This window comes from Lissotriton vulgaris, chromosome 1_1, assembly GCF_964263255.1.
Source record: "Lissotriton vulgaris chromosome 1_1, aLisVul1.2, whole genome shotgun sequence".
In the NCBI taxonomy this organism is placed as follows: domain Eukaryota; kingdom Metazoa; phylum Chordata; class Amphibia; order Caudata; family Salamandridae; genus Lissotriton; species Lissotriton vulgaris.
The window spans coordinates 987638435-987654510 of NC_141685.1; the positions used below are offsets into that span (position 1 = coordinate 987638435).

A 16076-nucleotide genomic window follows, 5' to 3' on the forward strand; every position below is an offset into this window, starting at 1 on the left:
GGTTCGGATGTGTTTCGGTTCCCTCTGTCGGAACCGATCGTTGTTCAACTTTCTACTCTAGACCAAAAGGTCTTTAGGCTGAGCGTCGGTATAGTTGCGTTCGGTTTCTTGTCTGACTCTCAGCTCCGAACTCTTGCTACCCTTCCGCGTGCTTTCGGCGCGGACGGGCCTACACTACACTTCTGCTATGGAGCGGACACCGTTTAAGAAATGCCCGGTGTGCAACTCCAAATATTCACACCTCGACGTGCACCCCGTGTGCAATACATGCTTGTCACCGGACCATGACGAAGACAGCTGCATGGCGTGTTCGAAATTCCGGTGCAAGAAAACTCTGAAGATTCGTCGGGCCAATCGGCTCCAGGCTAAGTTCTCGGCTACCGCGGCGCCCCCACCAGACGACATATTCCAAGAATCTGTCGGAGACGAGGACGACGTACAAGGTTCGGAATCTAGTCCCGCGTCCGAAGGGGATGCCTACGACGCGGGTGATGAGGACCTTGACGAAGTCGTCGACGAGGTAGGGGACGATGATCGGGCTATTGCCACCGTAGGGGATAGCTCGGAGGAGGAGCATCCCCAACCAGACTTAGGGGTCAATCCCCTTTATACGGCCCAGGTCGAGGGATCGCCTTCGGGCCTTACCCAAGATCTACTTATAAGTCCTACGTCCCCCGCCTCCGGGCCCGGTCACGGACATTTCTGAGGCAACACTCCCGTTGAAGAAAACGAAAGTGAAGCCATCTGGCCACGCACCCTCGGATGCGAAAACGAAAGTGAAAGTTGCGCTGGGGCAGAAGGTTCTGGAGGCGTCAACTTCCAAGAAAATCAAGATGGCCGACTTGAAGAGCCACGCCAAGATGGCCGACCCGAAGCCTTCGGGGTCGGCGCCGAAGGCGAAGTCGACCGACGCGAAAGGGGTCGGGGACCCGAAGACGGCTCCGAAGAAGCGTCATGCAGACGACGCGCACAGGGCTCGGCCGGCGCCGGCCCTTGTGAACAAGGCGCATGAGGTGTCGGCACCGAAAAAGGTGCATGTCATCGATCCGACTCTCGACGTGGGAGGATCGCTCGAGCCAGTCAAGCCTTCTCCTGCCATCACAAAGAAGGTAGCGGAATCCCTGCAGCGGATACGGAAGGACAGTGTGGTTCCCCATCAGGACACTGTGACGCCGAAGGCGCAAACGCCTATCCGTTTTACCCTGCCGCCAAAGTCGGCGCCGAAGGCTTTCGCGCCGAAACCTGCCGGCCCCTCGAAGGAGGTGTTGACGCCGAAGGCTGCTTTGGTGGTGTCAAAGCTTCGGCTCCAGCCGCTTGCTGAAGAGGAACGTCGTGAGGTTACCATCGACGCAAATACTGGGAAACTGTCTCTCCTCAAGAGGAAAATCACCACTGAGCCGGTGTTGGAGCATTTTCGGATCCCTCTCAAAAATAAGAGGGACTCTGCGGACTCTTCGGCCCTGATGGAACCTATGTCTCCACAAGCCCTAGGACACTCGCCGACGCATTCCGCCGCAGGCGATGCGGACGAGGAGGACGCCGAGTACGTCTATCCGGCGTACTCTGATCCGGAGGAGGAACATGTACCGTGGTCGGCCGGAGGCGACCCGGAGGACCCGCAGTCGGGCCAGGACACGCAACTTTTTGCGGCCAAGACGTCACCGACAGAGGACTCAGCGGCCTTCAACGCTCTGATCGAGAGAGCTGCGGCTAACCACGACGTCGAGCTGCACTCGGACCCTGTGGATGTGGACTTTTTATTTGACACTTTCTCAGTGGCTGAAAAGTCGGTCAAGACATTGCCGATGCTTAAGGGGGTGCTCAAACACGCAACGGAGGTCTTCAAGGAGCCCACCTGGGCGCGTGTCGTCAACCCTCGCATTGACAAGAAATATAAGGCAGCGCCCTCGGATCCAACATACATCAAGGGACACTTGCCACTGGACTCGCTGGTTGTATCCAACGCTAGGAAGAGGGCGAACTCGCAGACCACTGGTGACGCTCCTCCCCCAGACAAAGAGTCCAAGATCTTCGAGGCCTCAGGGAAGCGAATCGCTGCACAAGCAGCTAATATTTGGAGAATCTCTAACACACAGGCCCTACTTACACGCTATAATAGGGCTCATTATGACACTTTAGAATCCCTACTGCAACACTTGCCTGACCAGTACAAGGAGGCAGGGGAAATGCTGATTCAGGAAGGAAAGCTCATCACAAATGCATCCATAAAATGTGCGCTAGATGTGGCAGATACAGCCTCCAGGGCGATCAACACCAGTGTGTTGCTTAGACGGCATGCTTGGCTTAGAATTTCAGGGTTCAAACCCGATATTCAAACAACAATACTGAATCAAACAGTTAATCCTGACCACTTGTTTGGCCCTGAGGTGGATGCGACGCTGGAAAAGATGAAAAAAGATACGGAAACTGCCAAATCTATGGGGGCCCTCCAAAATCAGCAGTTTCGGAGTGGTTCCTTTCGCCGCTCAAATTCCAGAGGCACCTCAAGGGGTCAGGCATCGCAGTCCACACAGTATTACAAAAATAACACCCAAACCTCGTACAACAACAAGGGTAGAGGTGGCTACAGAGGCAATAATGTCAAGGGCAGGGGACGTGGAAACAACAGCTCCAGGTCCACCACCGCCAACAAGCAGTGACGCCTTGTCACTGCCCCCCCCCCCGACCATACCACACCGGTCGGGGGGAGACTCCAGCAGTTCCTGCCGGCGTGGAAATCCATCACCACGGACAGGTGGGTCAAGTCTCTTATCCAGTACGGTTACTGTCTGGAACTTACTTCCATTCCACCAAACATACCCCCAAGGAGCCGTCCTATGTCCGGCGAGCACTTGACCTTGTTGCAGCAGGAAGTTCTAGTCATGCTGCAAAAAGGGGCGATAGAGCTCGTTCCGTTGCAGGAAAGGGGAACAGGGGTTTACTCCCTTTATTTTCTAATCCCCAAAAAGGACGGATCCCTCGGGCCCATCCTGGACCTCAGGCCCCTCAACTGGTACATTCTCTCGGAGCATTTCCATATGCTCACGTTACAGCAAGTGCTCCCTCTGCTTCAGCAGGGGGACTTCCTGGCTACGTTGGATCTGAAAGATGCATATTTTCATATCCCCCTGCATCCTTCCCACAGGAAGTATCTCAGATTCACGATTCAAGACCAGCATTACCAGTTCAGGGTTCTGCCGTTCGGGGTCACCACGGCGCCAAGGGTATTTACAAAGTGCCTAGCGAAGGTGGCGGCGCATCTCCGTCGCCAGAACGTCCACGTCTACCCCTACTTGGACGACTGGCTCATTCAAGCAAAGACAGAACAGCAGTGCGTAGACCACGTGTCACGCACCATTCATCTCCTGCACGATCTGGGATTCTCTCTGAACTACCCAAAGTCCCATCTCCAGCCCGCCCACGTGCGACAGTATCTGGGCGCGACTATCAACACTCTGGCAGCCACCGCGCAGCCAAATTCAGTGAGGATCGCCAGTATCCAGACGCTGATCCAACGATTCAGACCTCAACACTCGCTTCCCGCGAGGGTGTTCATGCAGTTGATAGGCATGATGGCCTCCTGCATCTCCATTGTCCCGCACGCGCGACTACATATGCGCCCGCTTCAGGAGTGCCTTGCACGTCAGTGGACTCAGGCTCATGGGCAACTGACAGACCTAGTGTTGGTGAGCGGTCGGGCATACAACTCTGCATTGGTGGAATCCTCAAAACCTTTGCAAGGGCCGACCATTCCAAGAGCCTGTGCCACAGATCATCCTGACGACGGATGCTTCTCTTCAGGGATGGGGAGCGCATGTACTCCACTACACAGTGCAGGGACTATGGACACTACAGCAAAGGAAGATGCACATCAATGTGTTGGAACTGATGGCAATCTTCATGGCCTTAAAGGCGTTCAAAGTACATCTGTGCAACAAGGTCGTGTTGATCCGGACGGACAACATGACAGCCATGTACTACATTCAGAAGCAGGGGGGCACACACTCTCCACAGCTGTCTCATCTGGCTCAGAGCATGTGGAAGTGGGCCATTCAGAGGAACATCTTCCTCATGGCGGAGCATCTCCCGGGCAAGGACAACCAGATGGCGGACCTGCTCAGCAGGCACAGCCACCAAATGCACGAGTGGGAGATACATCCATCAGTATTCCAACCGTACTTCCAAAAGTGGGGTCATCCAGAGATAGACCTGTTCGCCACAAAGGAGAACGCAAAATGCCAAAGCTTCGCCGCCAGGTTCCCACACCCGCAATCACAGGGCAATGCGATGTGGATGAACTGGTCAGGCAGATTTGCGTACGCTTTTCCCCCAGCACCTCTGATACCGCTGGTGGCACGCAAGCTCAGGCAGCACTCGATGACTCTCATCCTGGTTGCTCCAACGTGGGCTCGCCAACCGTGGTACACCACGTTTCTGGAACTCTCCGTGGTACCGCATCAAAGGCTTCATCTCACTCCCAGCCTTCTGACGCAGAGCCATGGCGACATTCAGCACCCAGATCCGCAACAGCTCAACCTGGCGATCTGGCTCCTGAAGTCCTAGAGTTTGGCTACCTCAATCTACCTCCCGATTGCATGAACATCATTCGGGAGGCAAGAAAGCCCACTACTAGAGCTTGTTATGCGGCTAAATGGAAGAGGTTTGTCATCTACTGTGTTAACCACGATATTGACCCGCTAGATGCCTCCATTCAAAACATCATTTGTTACCTGTTCCACCTGTATCAATGCAATTTGGCGTACTCTTCCATCCGCATTCATCTGTCTGCTATGGCAGCATACCTCCAGAATAGGCAACACCTGTCACTCTTTAAAGTACCTGCTATCAAGGCCTTTCTGGAAGGACTCAAAAGAGTCATTCCGCCACGGACCCCACCAGCTCCGGAATGGAACCTCAATGTGGTTCTTACAAGGCTGATGGGTCCTCCCTTCGAGCCACTGCACTCTTGTGAGCTTCAGTTTCTGACTTGGAAGGTGGCGTTCTTAGTAGCAATTACATCGCTACGGAGGGTTAGCGAGTTGCAGGCGCTCACCATCCAAGAACCTTTCTTCCAGGTACATGCTAACAGGGTTGTGCTCCGCACTAACCCTAAATTCTTACCCAAGGTGGTGTCTCAATTCCACATAAACCAGACAATTGAGTTGCCGGTGTTTTTCCAAAACCGAGACGCTGGCGGAGCGGATGCTCCACACCCTTGACGTTAAGAGAGCCTTGATGTACTATGTAGACAGGACAAAAGATTTTCGCAAAACCAAGCAGCTTTTTGTTGCTTTTGCCACACACCACAAGGGAAACGCAATCTCCAAAGCTGGGATCGCTAGGTGGATTGTGAAATGCATTCAGATCTGCTATGCTAAAGCTAAGCGCACTCTCACTATCCCACCGAGGGCCCATTCCACCAGGAAGTTGGGGGCCTCTATGGCTTTCCTGGGTAACATTCCCTTAGAAGATATCTGTAGAGCAGCCACATGGTCTACCACACATACTTTCACTAAACACTACTGTGTAGACGTGCATTCCAAACAGCAGGCAGCTGTTGGGCAGGCTGTTCTCAAAACACTTTTTCAGACTGCTGCAGCTGGCACGGTGGGCCGCCGCTAATGGAGGGACTGCTATGTATTCTATGCACAGATATGAATTCAGCAGCCCACATGCCTCGAACTGCAAATGCTACTTACCAGTATGCATCTGTTCTTGGCATGTAGGGCTGCTGACATTCATATCGCCCACCCTCCTCCCCGGCGCCTGTAGCAGCTGCAGTATTCATTCATATATGCATATGCTCATAGCATGGTCATCACTCACGTACTTCTCTCCATCTCTGCCAATGGCTAAAAACAATCTGGGGATGGAGGCGATGCCCATGCGCACTGTAGTTCAGGGGAGGAGCCACCTATCTCGTGATACTTCGAAGACTCTTCCAGGACAACAATGTGCAATCATCCGGACCCAACACTAGGCGGCGATCTATGCACAGATATGAATGTCAGCAGCCCTACATGCCAAGAACAGATGCATACTGGTAAGTAGCATTTGCATTATCCAACATGGTTACTACCTGGAACTTACTGCTACTCCACCCAACATACCACCCAAACAGCGCTCAATGTCCAAGGAATATCTAACACTCCTCAAACAAGAGGTTCTTTTACTGCTTCAAAAACATGCAATAGAACCAGTTCCCATACAACATCGGGGAACAGTGGTTTACTCCCTGTGTTTCCTAATCCCCAAAAAAAGACAGGACCCTAAGGCCAATACTGGACCTCAGACCCCTCAATTTGTCCATACAATCAGATCATTTTCACATGATCACTCTTCAGCAGGTTCTTCCACCGCTTCTACAAGGCGACTTCCTTGCCACACTAGATCTTAAGGAGGCCTACTTCCATATTCCCATGCACCCTGCTCACTGACAATATCTCCGGTTCACAGTGGACGGACAGCATTATCAATTCAAGGTCCTTCCATTTGGAGTGACCACAGCGCACAGGGTGTTCACAAAGTGCCTTGCAGTAGGAGCAGCACATTTGACAAGACAGCAAATTCATGTATTTCCATACCTAGACGATTGGCTGATAAAAGCCAACTCATACAACCAGTGTATTTACCACACTTATCAAACAATTCAACTGTTGCACACCTTGGTGTTCACACTAAACTACACCAAGTCACACCTTCAACCCTCCCACATACATCAGTATCTAGGAGCCACAATCAATACTTGCAAAGCTCTAGCATCTCCCAATCCAGCCAGGATAGCCAACCTGCAAACCCTCATCAGCAGGTTTCAGCCCCGACACACACTCCCTGCACAAGTGTTTATGCGCCTCATAGGAATGATGGCCTCTTGCATTTTCATCGTACCTCACGCAAACTTCAAATGCCCCCTTTACAAGAAAGTGTAGCACATCAGTGGAACAGACTCAAGGTCAATTTACAGATCTGGTGTTAGTGGACAGAAGCACACATCGCTCGCTGCAGTGGTGGAACACACAAAACCTGTCCAAAGGGCAGCTGTTACTAGAGCTGGTTCCACAGATAGTACTAACAGACGCATCACTCTCTGGCTGGGGAGCCCATCTCCTAAACCATACAATTCAGGGCAGGTTGACCACCCAACAATAACTGCTCCACATCAATTACCTAGAACTAACAGCACTATTTCTAGCCTTAGTCATTCCAAGTACATATTCTCAACAAGACTGTCTTAGTCCGGACGTACAATATAACAGCAATGTATTGCATACAAAAGCAAGGAGGAACACATTCTCCGCAGCTCTCCCGCCTAGCGCAAAGCAAATGGAGATGGGCCATTCCGCAGAACATATATCTTCTGGAAGAACATCTCCCAGGAGTAAGCAATCCGATAGCGGATCTGTTGAGTCAGCAGACTCCACAAATACACGAATGGGAACTTCATCCATAAGTTCTTCAACCTTTCTTCCAAATATGCAGCCAACCTGACCTAGATCTGTTCACCACAAACGCGAAATGCATAACCGTTGCCGCCAGGTTCCCACACCCGCTCTCCAAGGGCAATGCGATATGGATGAGCTGGTCCAGCAGATTTGCGTACGCTTTTCTGCCACTCCCACTCATTCCACTAGTAGTACACAAGCTCAAACACCAATCTCTCAAACTGATCCTAGTTGCTCCCACATGGGCACGGCAACCATGGTTCACAACACTACTAGAACGATCAGTAGTGCCTCAAAAATTACGTCTCTCCTTAAAACTGCTGACGCAGAACCATGGAGAAATAAGGCACCCAGATCCAGCGCAACTGAATCTAGCGATCTGGCTCTTGAAGTCTTAGTTTGGTTACCTAAACTTCCCACCTGACTGTAGGAATGTTATTAAAGAAGCCAGATGTCCACTACTAGAGCTTGCTATGCAGCCAAATGGAAAAGATGTTATTTACTGCAAAAACAACAAAATTGACACATTAAATGCGTCAATACAAAACATTATTTGCACCATACTCATCAATTAGATTACATCTGGCTGCCCTTGCCACCTACCTACAAAACAGACAATTGTCATAGTTTCGAGTACCTGCTATCAAAGCCTTCATGGAAGGCCTTAAAAGAATAATTCCACCCAGACTGCCACCATCTCTGGTGTGGAACCTAAACATTGTTCTTACTAGACTCATGGGTCCCCCATTTGAGCCTTTACACAAATGTGAATTGCAATTCCTTACATGGAAAATAGCGTTCCTTGTCGCAATCACATCTCTTAGGAGAGTGAGATCCAGGCTTTAACCATACGAACCATTTTTACAAATACATCCAAACAAAGTGGTTCTTGGAACAAATCCCAAAATTTTCCAAAACCCTGATTTAGTAGCAGAAAGAGCTCTTCACACGCTAAACGTCAAAAGAGCTTTACTTTATTAAATAGAACTAAACCCTTTAGGAATACAAAACAACTGTTTGTACCTTTCTCTCCACCTCATAAAGGCAACCCCATCTCCAAAACAGGAATTGCCAGGTGGATAGTCAAATGTATTCAAATTTGCCACCTAAAAGCAAAAAGCACTTTTAACAACTCCCCCTAGAGCACATTCAACACGCAAACTAGGGGCTTCCATGGCATTCTTAAGGAACATTCTCCTAGAACACATTTGTAAGGCAGCAACTTGGTCTACTACACACACCTTCACCAAACACTATTGTGTTGACGTGCAGGCCAAGTAACAAGCTTCTGTGGGCCAAGCTGTTCTTAAAACACTTTTTCAAGCTACTGCCACAAATACAGGTGACCACCGCTAGAGGAGATACTCCTGTACAGTCTATGCAAAGTGTACTATCACTATCTGCAGCTCATACACCTCGTACGGAAAATGCTACTTACCAGTATGCATCTGTGGTTGGCATGTAGAGCTGCAGAGTAGTACACGCCCACCCTCCTCCCCCGGACCTGCATTTATTCCAGGTTTTATCTCAATTAGATACACTTACATGGACATCAATTCTATTTCTTGCAAACTCCATCTTTTCCCTTCATGGCTAAAAACAATCTGAAGATGGAGTCGATGCCCATGCGCACTATCGTCCTAGGGAGGAGTCACCTATCTTGTGACCACAAAAGACTTCTTTCAAGACAACAAGTTGCAAGCATTCGAGCCCAACACCAGATGGCGATCTATGCAAAGTGTACTACTCTGCAGCTCTACATGCCAAGAACAGATGCATACTGGTAAGTAGCATTTTCCTTTCTTCTTTATCAAGTGGGTTTTTATAGAAAGACTGTAATATCTGCACTATGTAGGCTGCTCATAACTGCTAATCTTTTGTCTACTGTGTTAGGACCCTTTGCTTTAAATTACTTTTCTCAGCTTTTGGGTTTGTGTAAGGAGTTTTTTTTGTAGCTCTCTGGGTTTATATTTAACTAATACTGGAAACAAGTTACCTAATGTGTGTGTGTGTCATGTGAGATCTTTCAAGTGGGTCCCTTTTGAGTTTTGCAAGTAAACCCTTATAAATGAAAACGGTCTTTCTGGGCTAGAGCTGTGCCTATTTGGCAACCCTGCCTTGTTCTTTCCCTCTAGACTGAGTTGGTCTCTTGTAATGTGGGTCCACATTAGGGCTGACGTAGCCTCCCCCCATACCCCTCTCACAGCTAAAACCCCGCTCCTTACCTTTAATGATTCTCAGAGGCAATCCCTAAGTAACCTACATGCCCTTCCAGAAACGTGCCCCCTCTACCTGTGAGTTTTGATCAGCATCGGAGTTTACAGTCTTTTGTTCGTCTTTTGTCCGTGTTTCATCTTCACGCGGGTTGCAAATCAGATCCGTCCTGGCTGTTGACAAATATTCTAGCATGGGTCCTGCTTTTACTACTCCTACTCTGAACTTTTATTGATAGTCTTCTCCAAATCATCCACTTTGGCACCAGGAGAGACAACAAGTCGTAGATTCATGTCTTAATGTCTTTTATGGTGCATATCTCTATTTTGATTTCTTTCAGGAATTGGTGGTGGAACCTCGTGAGTGACCTCTGTTAGGTCAGAGGGATAAACATTGTTGTCATTCCATTATTTTCATTCGTACCATCTTTTTCTTTGTTGGTTTAGCATGTTGGAGGTCCCAAACAGATAGATACCTCCTGCTCCTGTGACTGGCCATCGATTGATCGATCGTTGTAAGTGACATCTCTTGGAAATGGTAAACAACGTTTATGACAAAACTTGTTCCCGCATGGGATCACAACGCAGTCGTTAAAACGACTGCTTCTGCATACCATTACTCCGCAAGTTGGAACAACGACTTGGGGGGGGGGGGGGGGGGGGGTGGATTTAAAATCTAACACCTTTCCTAGTGTCCGCACAGACTGGAGTTGGAATAGTAAATTATACTATTCCAACATCCAGCACCCCCCCTCTGCAAGTCGTTGTTCCGACTTGCAGAGTAATGGTATGTGGTATCACAACGCGGTCTTAGTAACGACCGCGTTGTGAATCCCTGCGGGGAAAAAGACTGCGGGACAAAGACCTATATTCCTTGGAAATAATTGATCAATCGTTCATCTTCTATTTCACCCTCCTTGGCGGCATACTATCCATGCGTTATGTCGATTTATCGAGCTCTGAGGTTCGCAATCTATTGGTGTCTTGTAATAATCCAAAGTCTGTCCCTTTAGTTAAAGTGGAGGTTTTGAGACATGTCGGTGGTTGTGCTTTTTTGTGAGCAAGTTGTTGTTTATCCGGATGGGAGATTTCATGGATTCAGCTCCGGTGACCTGGATGAGGTAGACTGGGTGGTGGTTCCACTTCTTTCTGTTATTAGTTATCTTCTATAGCTTTTTTACGTTCCTCCGATATGAATGTCATTTATTTTTCTAGTTCTTGGAGGTGGTTGATTTCTTTTATTTGGTTATTTTTTTAGTTGCTCTTTTCTGTGGTGGGTTCTTATAGGGATTTCTGATTGAGCATGAATAAGTCTCTGCTCAGCTGTTGTGCCAGTGTTTACTTGAGTCCCCGAAGTTTTGCGACCTGTTCTACTCTTACTGCTTTAACTTCCCCGTTGCCTTGTGAAGCGTTTCTTTTTCTGCATGTGTAGTATTAGTCAGCCCAGTCCTCCTCTTTGTGGGCCGAATATCTACTGACATTGCTATGCCCTCCTTGCGACCCTTACTCCTCACTTTAGGGTTGTGGGGGCCTCTAGGCACATGAAGGTACAGGACAGCCGTCTATTGTCAATGGGTTCAAGCCTGGCCCTGCCAGCTCTGAGGGTTGCCCCGAGGCCCAAAACCCGTTGATCCAGGGCCAGCATTGGTGCAAACAGCACCATAGATACACACAGCCAGGTTTTGAGATTACGTATATATTCAACATATTCAGGTTTTCAGTCTACTTAAGTGTGACATTTGAATGCCTTTTGCTTTATCAAGTGTTTCGAATAAATGCCACCTGATTTCCCCCCCCCCCCCCCCCCCCCCGTAAACAGAACAAACACATCTGATCACTTCTTAATTGAACTTTTTTTGGGGGAGAAACCAGACTACTTTTAAATTTACAAAATTCTTGAAACCTTTGGAATTTCTTCGACTTATGTTCTTTGACCTTTTTTTATTTGATCGCTCTATAGAGTTTATGCTTTTACTGCTCTGTAAAGTAGCATAAATAACATTGCCAGCCTGTGTACTTTACTCATCATTTCTTTAATGAGAGCATGAGTGCCATTTGGTCCCTTTTTAATGGGTTGCTGTTTGCATTTATTCATGTATATTTGACTTGCATGTTGTGACTGGCATCACAAACCATAAGCTATGACACGAGGTGTTGTACTTGTTTAGTGTATGCTGTAGTCACAATATGAAGATCAAACACATGAACACTCATGAAATGAAGAAAGGAGTTTTTAAGAAAATGAGGGAATTGACTTAATTGTTGCACATCAGTTCTTTAGCAAAAAAGTATCCATTCTGTTATTTTGCTGCTGCACCTCTTTTCTTCGGTCTGTCACTAAATTGTGCAGGGCAGCTGGGCAAAGTCTGTTCACACCTCGCACAATAAGCCCAATAATTCTTGAAGCTCCTGGTAGGTGATTACCTATTACTGCACATTCCGTTTGGATGGTAATTGCTTGGTAGTCAAAACAAGTGAATAGTCCGAATTTGCGTGCTCGAGAAGAAACTATCTTAAGCGTAACAGTCCTTCTCCAGTGTCCGTGTCCTCTTTGACCTACCTGCCACCCACTTCAGTATAATGTAATGGTCTTTGTCGGATCTGGGGCTTTGGAAACCTGTCTTTTCCAGTAAAAAGGCTACCCCCTACACATGGGGCTAAATGAAGAGCTTTCTGAAATCTCCTAATGGAAGCAACCGTTTAGTAGAAAAAGTAAAGGCTAGCGAATTAATAGATTAACCTTTATATTCACTGCCTAATTTTCACATCTCTCATTACCTCATCCACCCACACTATACCGCATACGCTAGCTCAAATACATTTTAGCTTTTGATTCCTCTGAAGGTGTTTCTTTGTATTGTCTAGCTTCTGCTGAATTGCTATATCTATTTTGTATTTTCCTTTCTTAAGGCTTTCCAATGATGCAACATTGTGATCCGTTGACTTCATTAGTTTGTGTGGTAGAAACTATTACTCCTTCTGTAGACTGCCTGACTGTTTATTTTAAAGCTCTATATGCATTGCTCTTCTAGAGATCTATTTTGACTTTACCACCTCCCGCAAAGAACCCTTGTGGTGCAATCCCCAGTGGGGTTAAAGGGCAAAATAAGACGTTTCTTAAAAACAGGATGGATGGGCTAGTCCTGCTGGCGGATTGACCTTACACCACAAACTTGTGTTTCCAGAGTTTGAACGCAGACCGGCCAGACCGCCGGAGGCTCAAAACCCCAAGGACGCAGAGGCTTGTGAGTTTCAGCCGAAGGTGGATGAAGTGCGCCAGACCCCTCAGAAAGTAAGGCCGGTGCCATCCCTGGTCCCCAGACCCCCACAGACATCCTTGGTGAAGTTTGTCGGCAATATCTACACTTTGAAATGCAGGTATGTATCTGCACAACAGCTCATTCCCCCCCCCAACTCCCACTGTGAGTAGGGGTAAAAGGTCAGATTTACTGTACCTCAGTTTTTGCAAAGCATAAAATCTACTTTGTATGTGCTGTGCTAATTTCCTAATGGCTATTTGGTTAAGGTTACATTTTCTACCTTCCAGATAACTGTAGATTGATTGTGCTCCTGGATTCACTGCATTACATCATCCAGTACATTTCTCTTCTCACTTTTATTTTTTTCTTTTATTCTTGATCTATCTGTGCACCTTTTCTCTCTGACGCCAAAGCCAGATGGTCAAAATGCAGTGAGTCTTTTTATGTCTGGCGTTTGCCAAAATCTTTTGATTTTAATATTTACTGAAAAACACAAAGGTTACATTGATGTTATTAGTTAGGTGAAAATGTCAGTTTTAAGGTAATATTTTAAAGTCCAAAACATTGAAATTTAACCGGTTAGTTAACTGAAGTGACTATAATTTACCCCTCGCCATGCAGAGTGTTTTAATCTATGGTATAATTTCAAATGCCAACAGTGATGTTATCATAAAACATGTCCTGAGCGATGTTCTTTGTGAGGTCAGAAGCATTGTTTGGCGAGGGCTGGGTTATTTACTTCAGTTAACTAGATCTGGTGAATTTCATTGTTTTATTAGTTTAAAATTTTACGTTTTAAGCTGACGTTTTCACCAAACTAAAATGTGACTATGTATAACCTGTGGGTTTTTCAGTGAATTTCTCAGTTTATTTCAATACCAAGTACGATATACCATACCTAACTAGAACATCACTTTACTAGTCAAGGAAATGGGGGCTTCCAGCCAAAAACAACCCTAAAAAGGGGAAAATGCTGCCTGCCTCAGATACAATGATTCGGAAATATCTTGCAATAGAGACGTTTTAAATCCTAGCAATGGATCGAGATTTCAAGTTAACACAACAAATCACCATATCTATTCTAATTTATTTGATATTCATTTAAATATAGTAGCAAAAATGTAATATGAATAACTTATGACCTCTGTTTTCATAATAAAGTACAAAGTCCTACATACGGCTTTCTTCTCTAGCCCCTCATCCATTCACTCAAGTTAAGTCTCACCTAAAAACAACTTTCATACCACCACTATGCTCATTCCACCTGCATACTAAAGATATACACAAACTAGTATTTGTAGGCGTAAACCGGAATCAAGGCAAGATATCCGAACTAAGAATCCTAGGTATGTCTATTCATAAAAGGATTCTCTTAGATGGTTAGAGGAGCACTGCAGTGCATCATATGATTCATGTCAATACTTGTATATAACAGTTACAATTCTTTGCATAATTGTTTTTACTTGGGTGTAAAAATATCTGTATTTCAGAAAAAGTAGCGCTCAAATGTTCCTGTTATGTCATGTGCCGACGCGCATTTCAGTGAAGGCCATGTTTTAGCTAAACCTTCCTCAGCGCTCAGGTTCTTAACTTGATTTGATTATCGAGAGTCTAGGGAGAGAGGCAAAAGGAGAAAATATTTTTTTTATCAAAAAGTCTTAATAATTTAAATAAATATACAAATCCAAGACCAAATACACTATATATTTAATCCACTGTACAAGTGTGCTTAGTTGGCCACAACAAGATACCATATTAGGTGTGCTTATAAAGATGTGCATCCCATGCATACTTTTTCTGAAATGCATGGGTATTTTTATATGTTAAAAATTATGCAAAGAATTGTAACTATTTTTATATTATGTGCACAGAGGTCATAAGTTATTTGTATTACATTGTTGCTACTATATTTAAATGATTTATCAAATAAATTAGAAAAATATGTGGTGTTAACTTAAAATCTCGATCCATTGTTATGATAAACTTTTTTTCAATAGCAAGTTATTTCCGCACCATTGTATCTGAGGCAGGTGCCATTTTCCCCTTTTAGGGTTGTTTTTGGCTCTATAGAACTTCACTTTAACCTTTATTATTTCAGTGAATTTCTAAGTCTTTTTAACGTAAAGTTAGATTTTATTACCATGGGTAACTATGCCAAACCCTGCCTTGCATGGCCTTTTACCCTGCGGCCAAGCTCTGCACTCATTCCCCCCTCCCCCATGAGCTGCCACCTCATAAGCCAGCTTACTAGCATCCGTTCTGAGCATCCTAACTCCCCTCTACCCCCTCTTTTTCTCCACTCATAACTCAGCACATTATTATTATTATTATTATTATTATTATTATTATTCTGAGTTTTATATAGCGCCTGGTTACCAATAGGCATCCTTGCATACATGATTCACAGTATCGGGGTAACGGCACAATCTGCCATGACAAGTCCAACTTAATTTACCTGTTTCTTGACCTAGCCTATCCTACGAAATTAGCATTATTAGTTGCAGTGATCATGTTCAGGATCCTGCTGGACATGCCCCACAGTTACTTCCAGGCTATACTGATAATTTCCGTGTAGGTCCTCAGAACCACCCATTTGTAAGACTGTGCACAGACATCCAACAGTTACCAAAGGGGAAATACTTTTTGTTAAAGGCCATTTATTACAATACTATCCTCCCCTTCCACATCAGAATATAATCCTCCTAGCCTCTCTGCATGCCACCATAATCTACTTATGGCAACAAATCTAAAAGCTTTGCACAGTTTTGCATTCTTAGAGCTGTTTTTCGTGCACACACTACATATCAATTATCCTAAAATATAGGTCTTCATAACAATTGTAGCTAAATTGTTGGAAGTTAACACAATTTCAAGCATTAAATGCTTGATAGATTCACATGCTTTAATTCCCGTCATTCTGGTGGGAGCTTCCACTGTTCTACCGTATCAATTATCAGAATGTATAGATCTGCTGTTTAAGTAGACCTTAAACCGTACCTATTTAGCCACACATTCACCTTATTGAAATATGCTCACTTTAGATAGCGAGGTTAATTTTCTCTGAATTTCGTTCCCCGAGAAGACACCATACCGTTTATCTCCCACATGTGGCAGGTTGTATGCATTTTCCAGTGAGCTCTGCTAATTTTGGGGAGTATGGA

At 46.0% G+C, this 16076-nt stretch overlaps 1 protein-coding gene across 7 annotated transcripts in view; it reads left to right on the forward strand.

Annotated features, from left to right (window-relative positions):
* The window catches only part of WIZ (WIZ zinc finger), a 778954-nt gene that overhangs the window by 691144 nt on the left and 71734 nt on the right, over window positions 1-16076 (forward strand). For 6 of the 7 annotated variants that reach the window (XM_086960680.1, XM_086960697.1, XM_086960734.1 and 3 more), the window contains one exon: window positions 12841-13033. The exons of the other annotated variant lie outside the window; for it this stretch is intronic. In XM_086960680.1, coding sequence (XP_086816806.1) covers window positions 12841-13033 — 193 coding nt within the window. The remainder of the gene's footprint in view (window positions 1-12840; window positions 13034-16076) is intronic. 7 annotated transcript variants of the gene reach the window in all.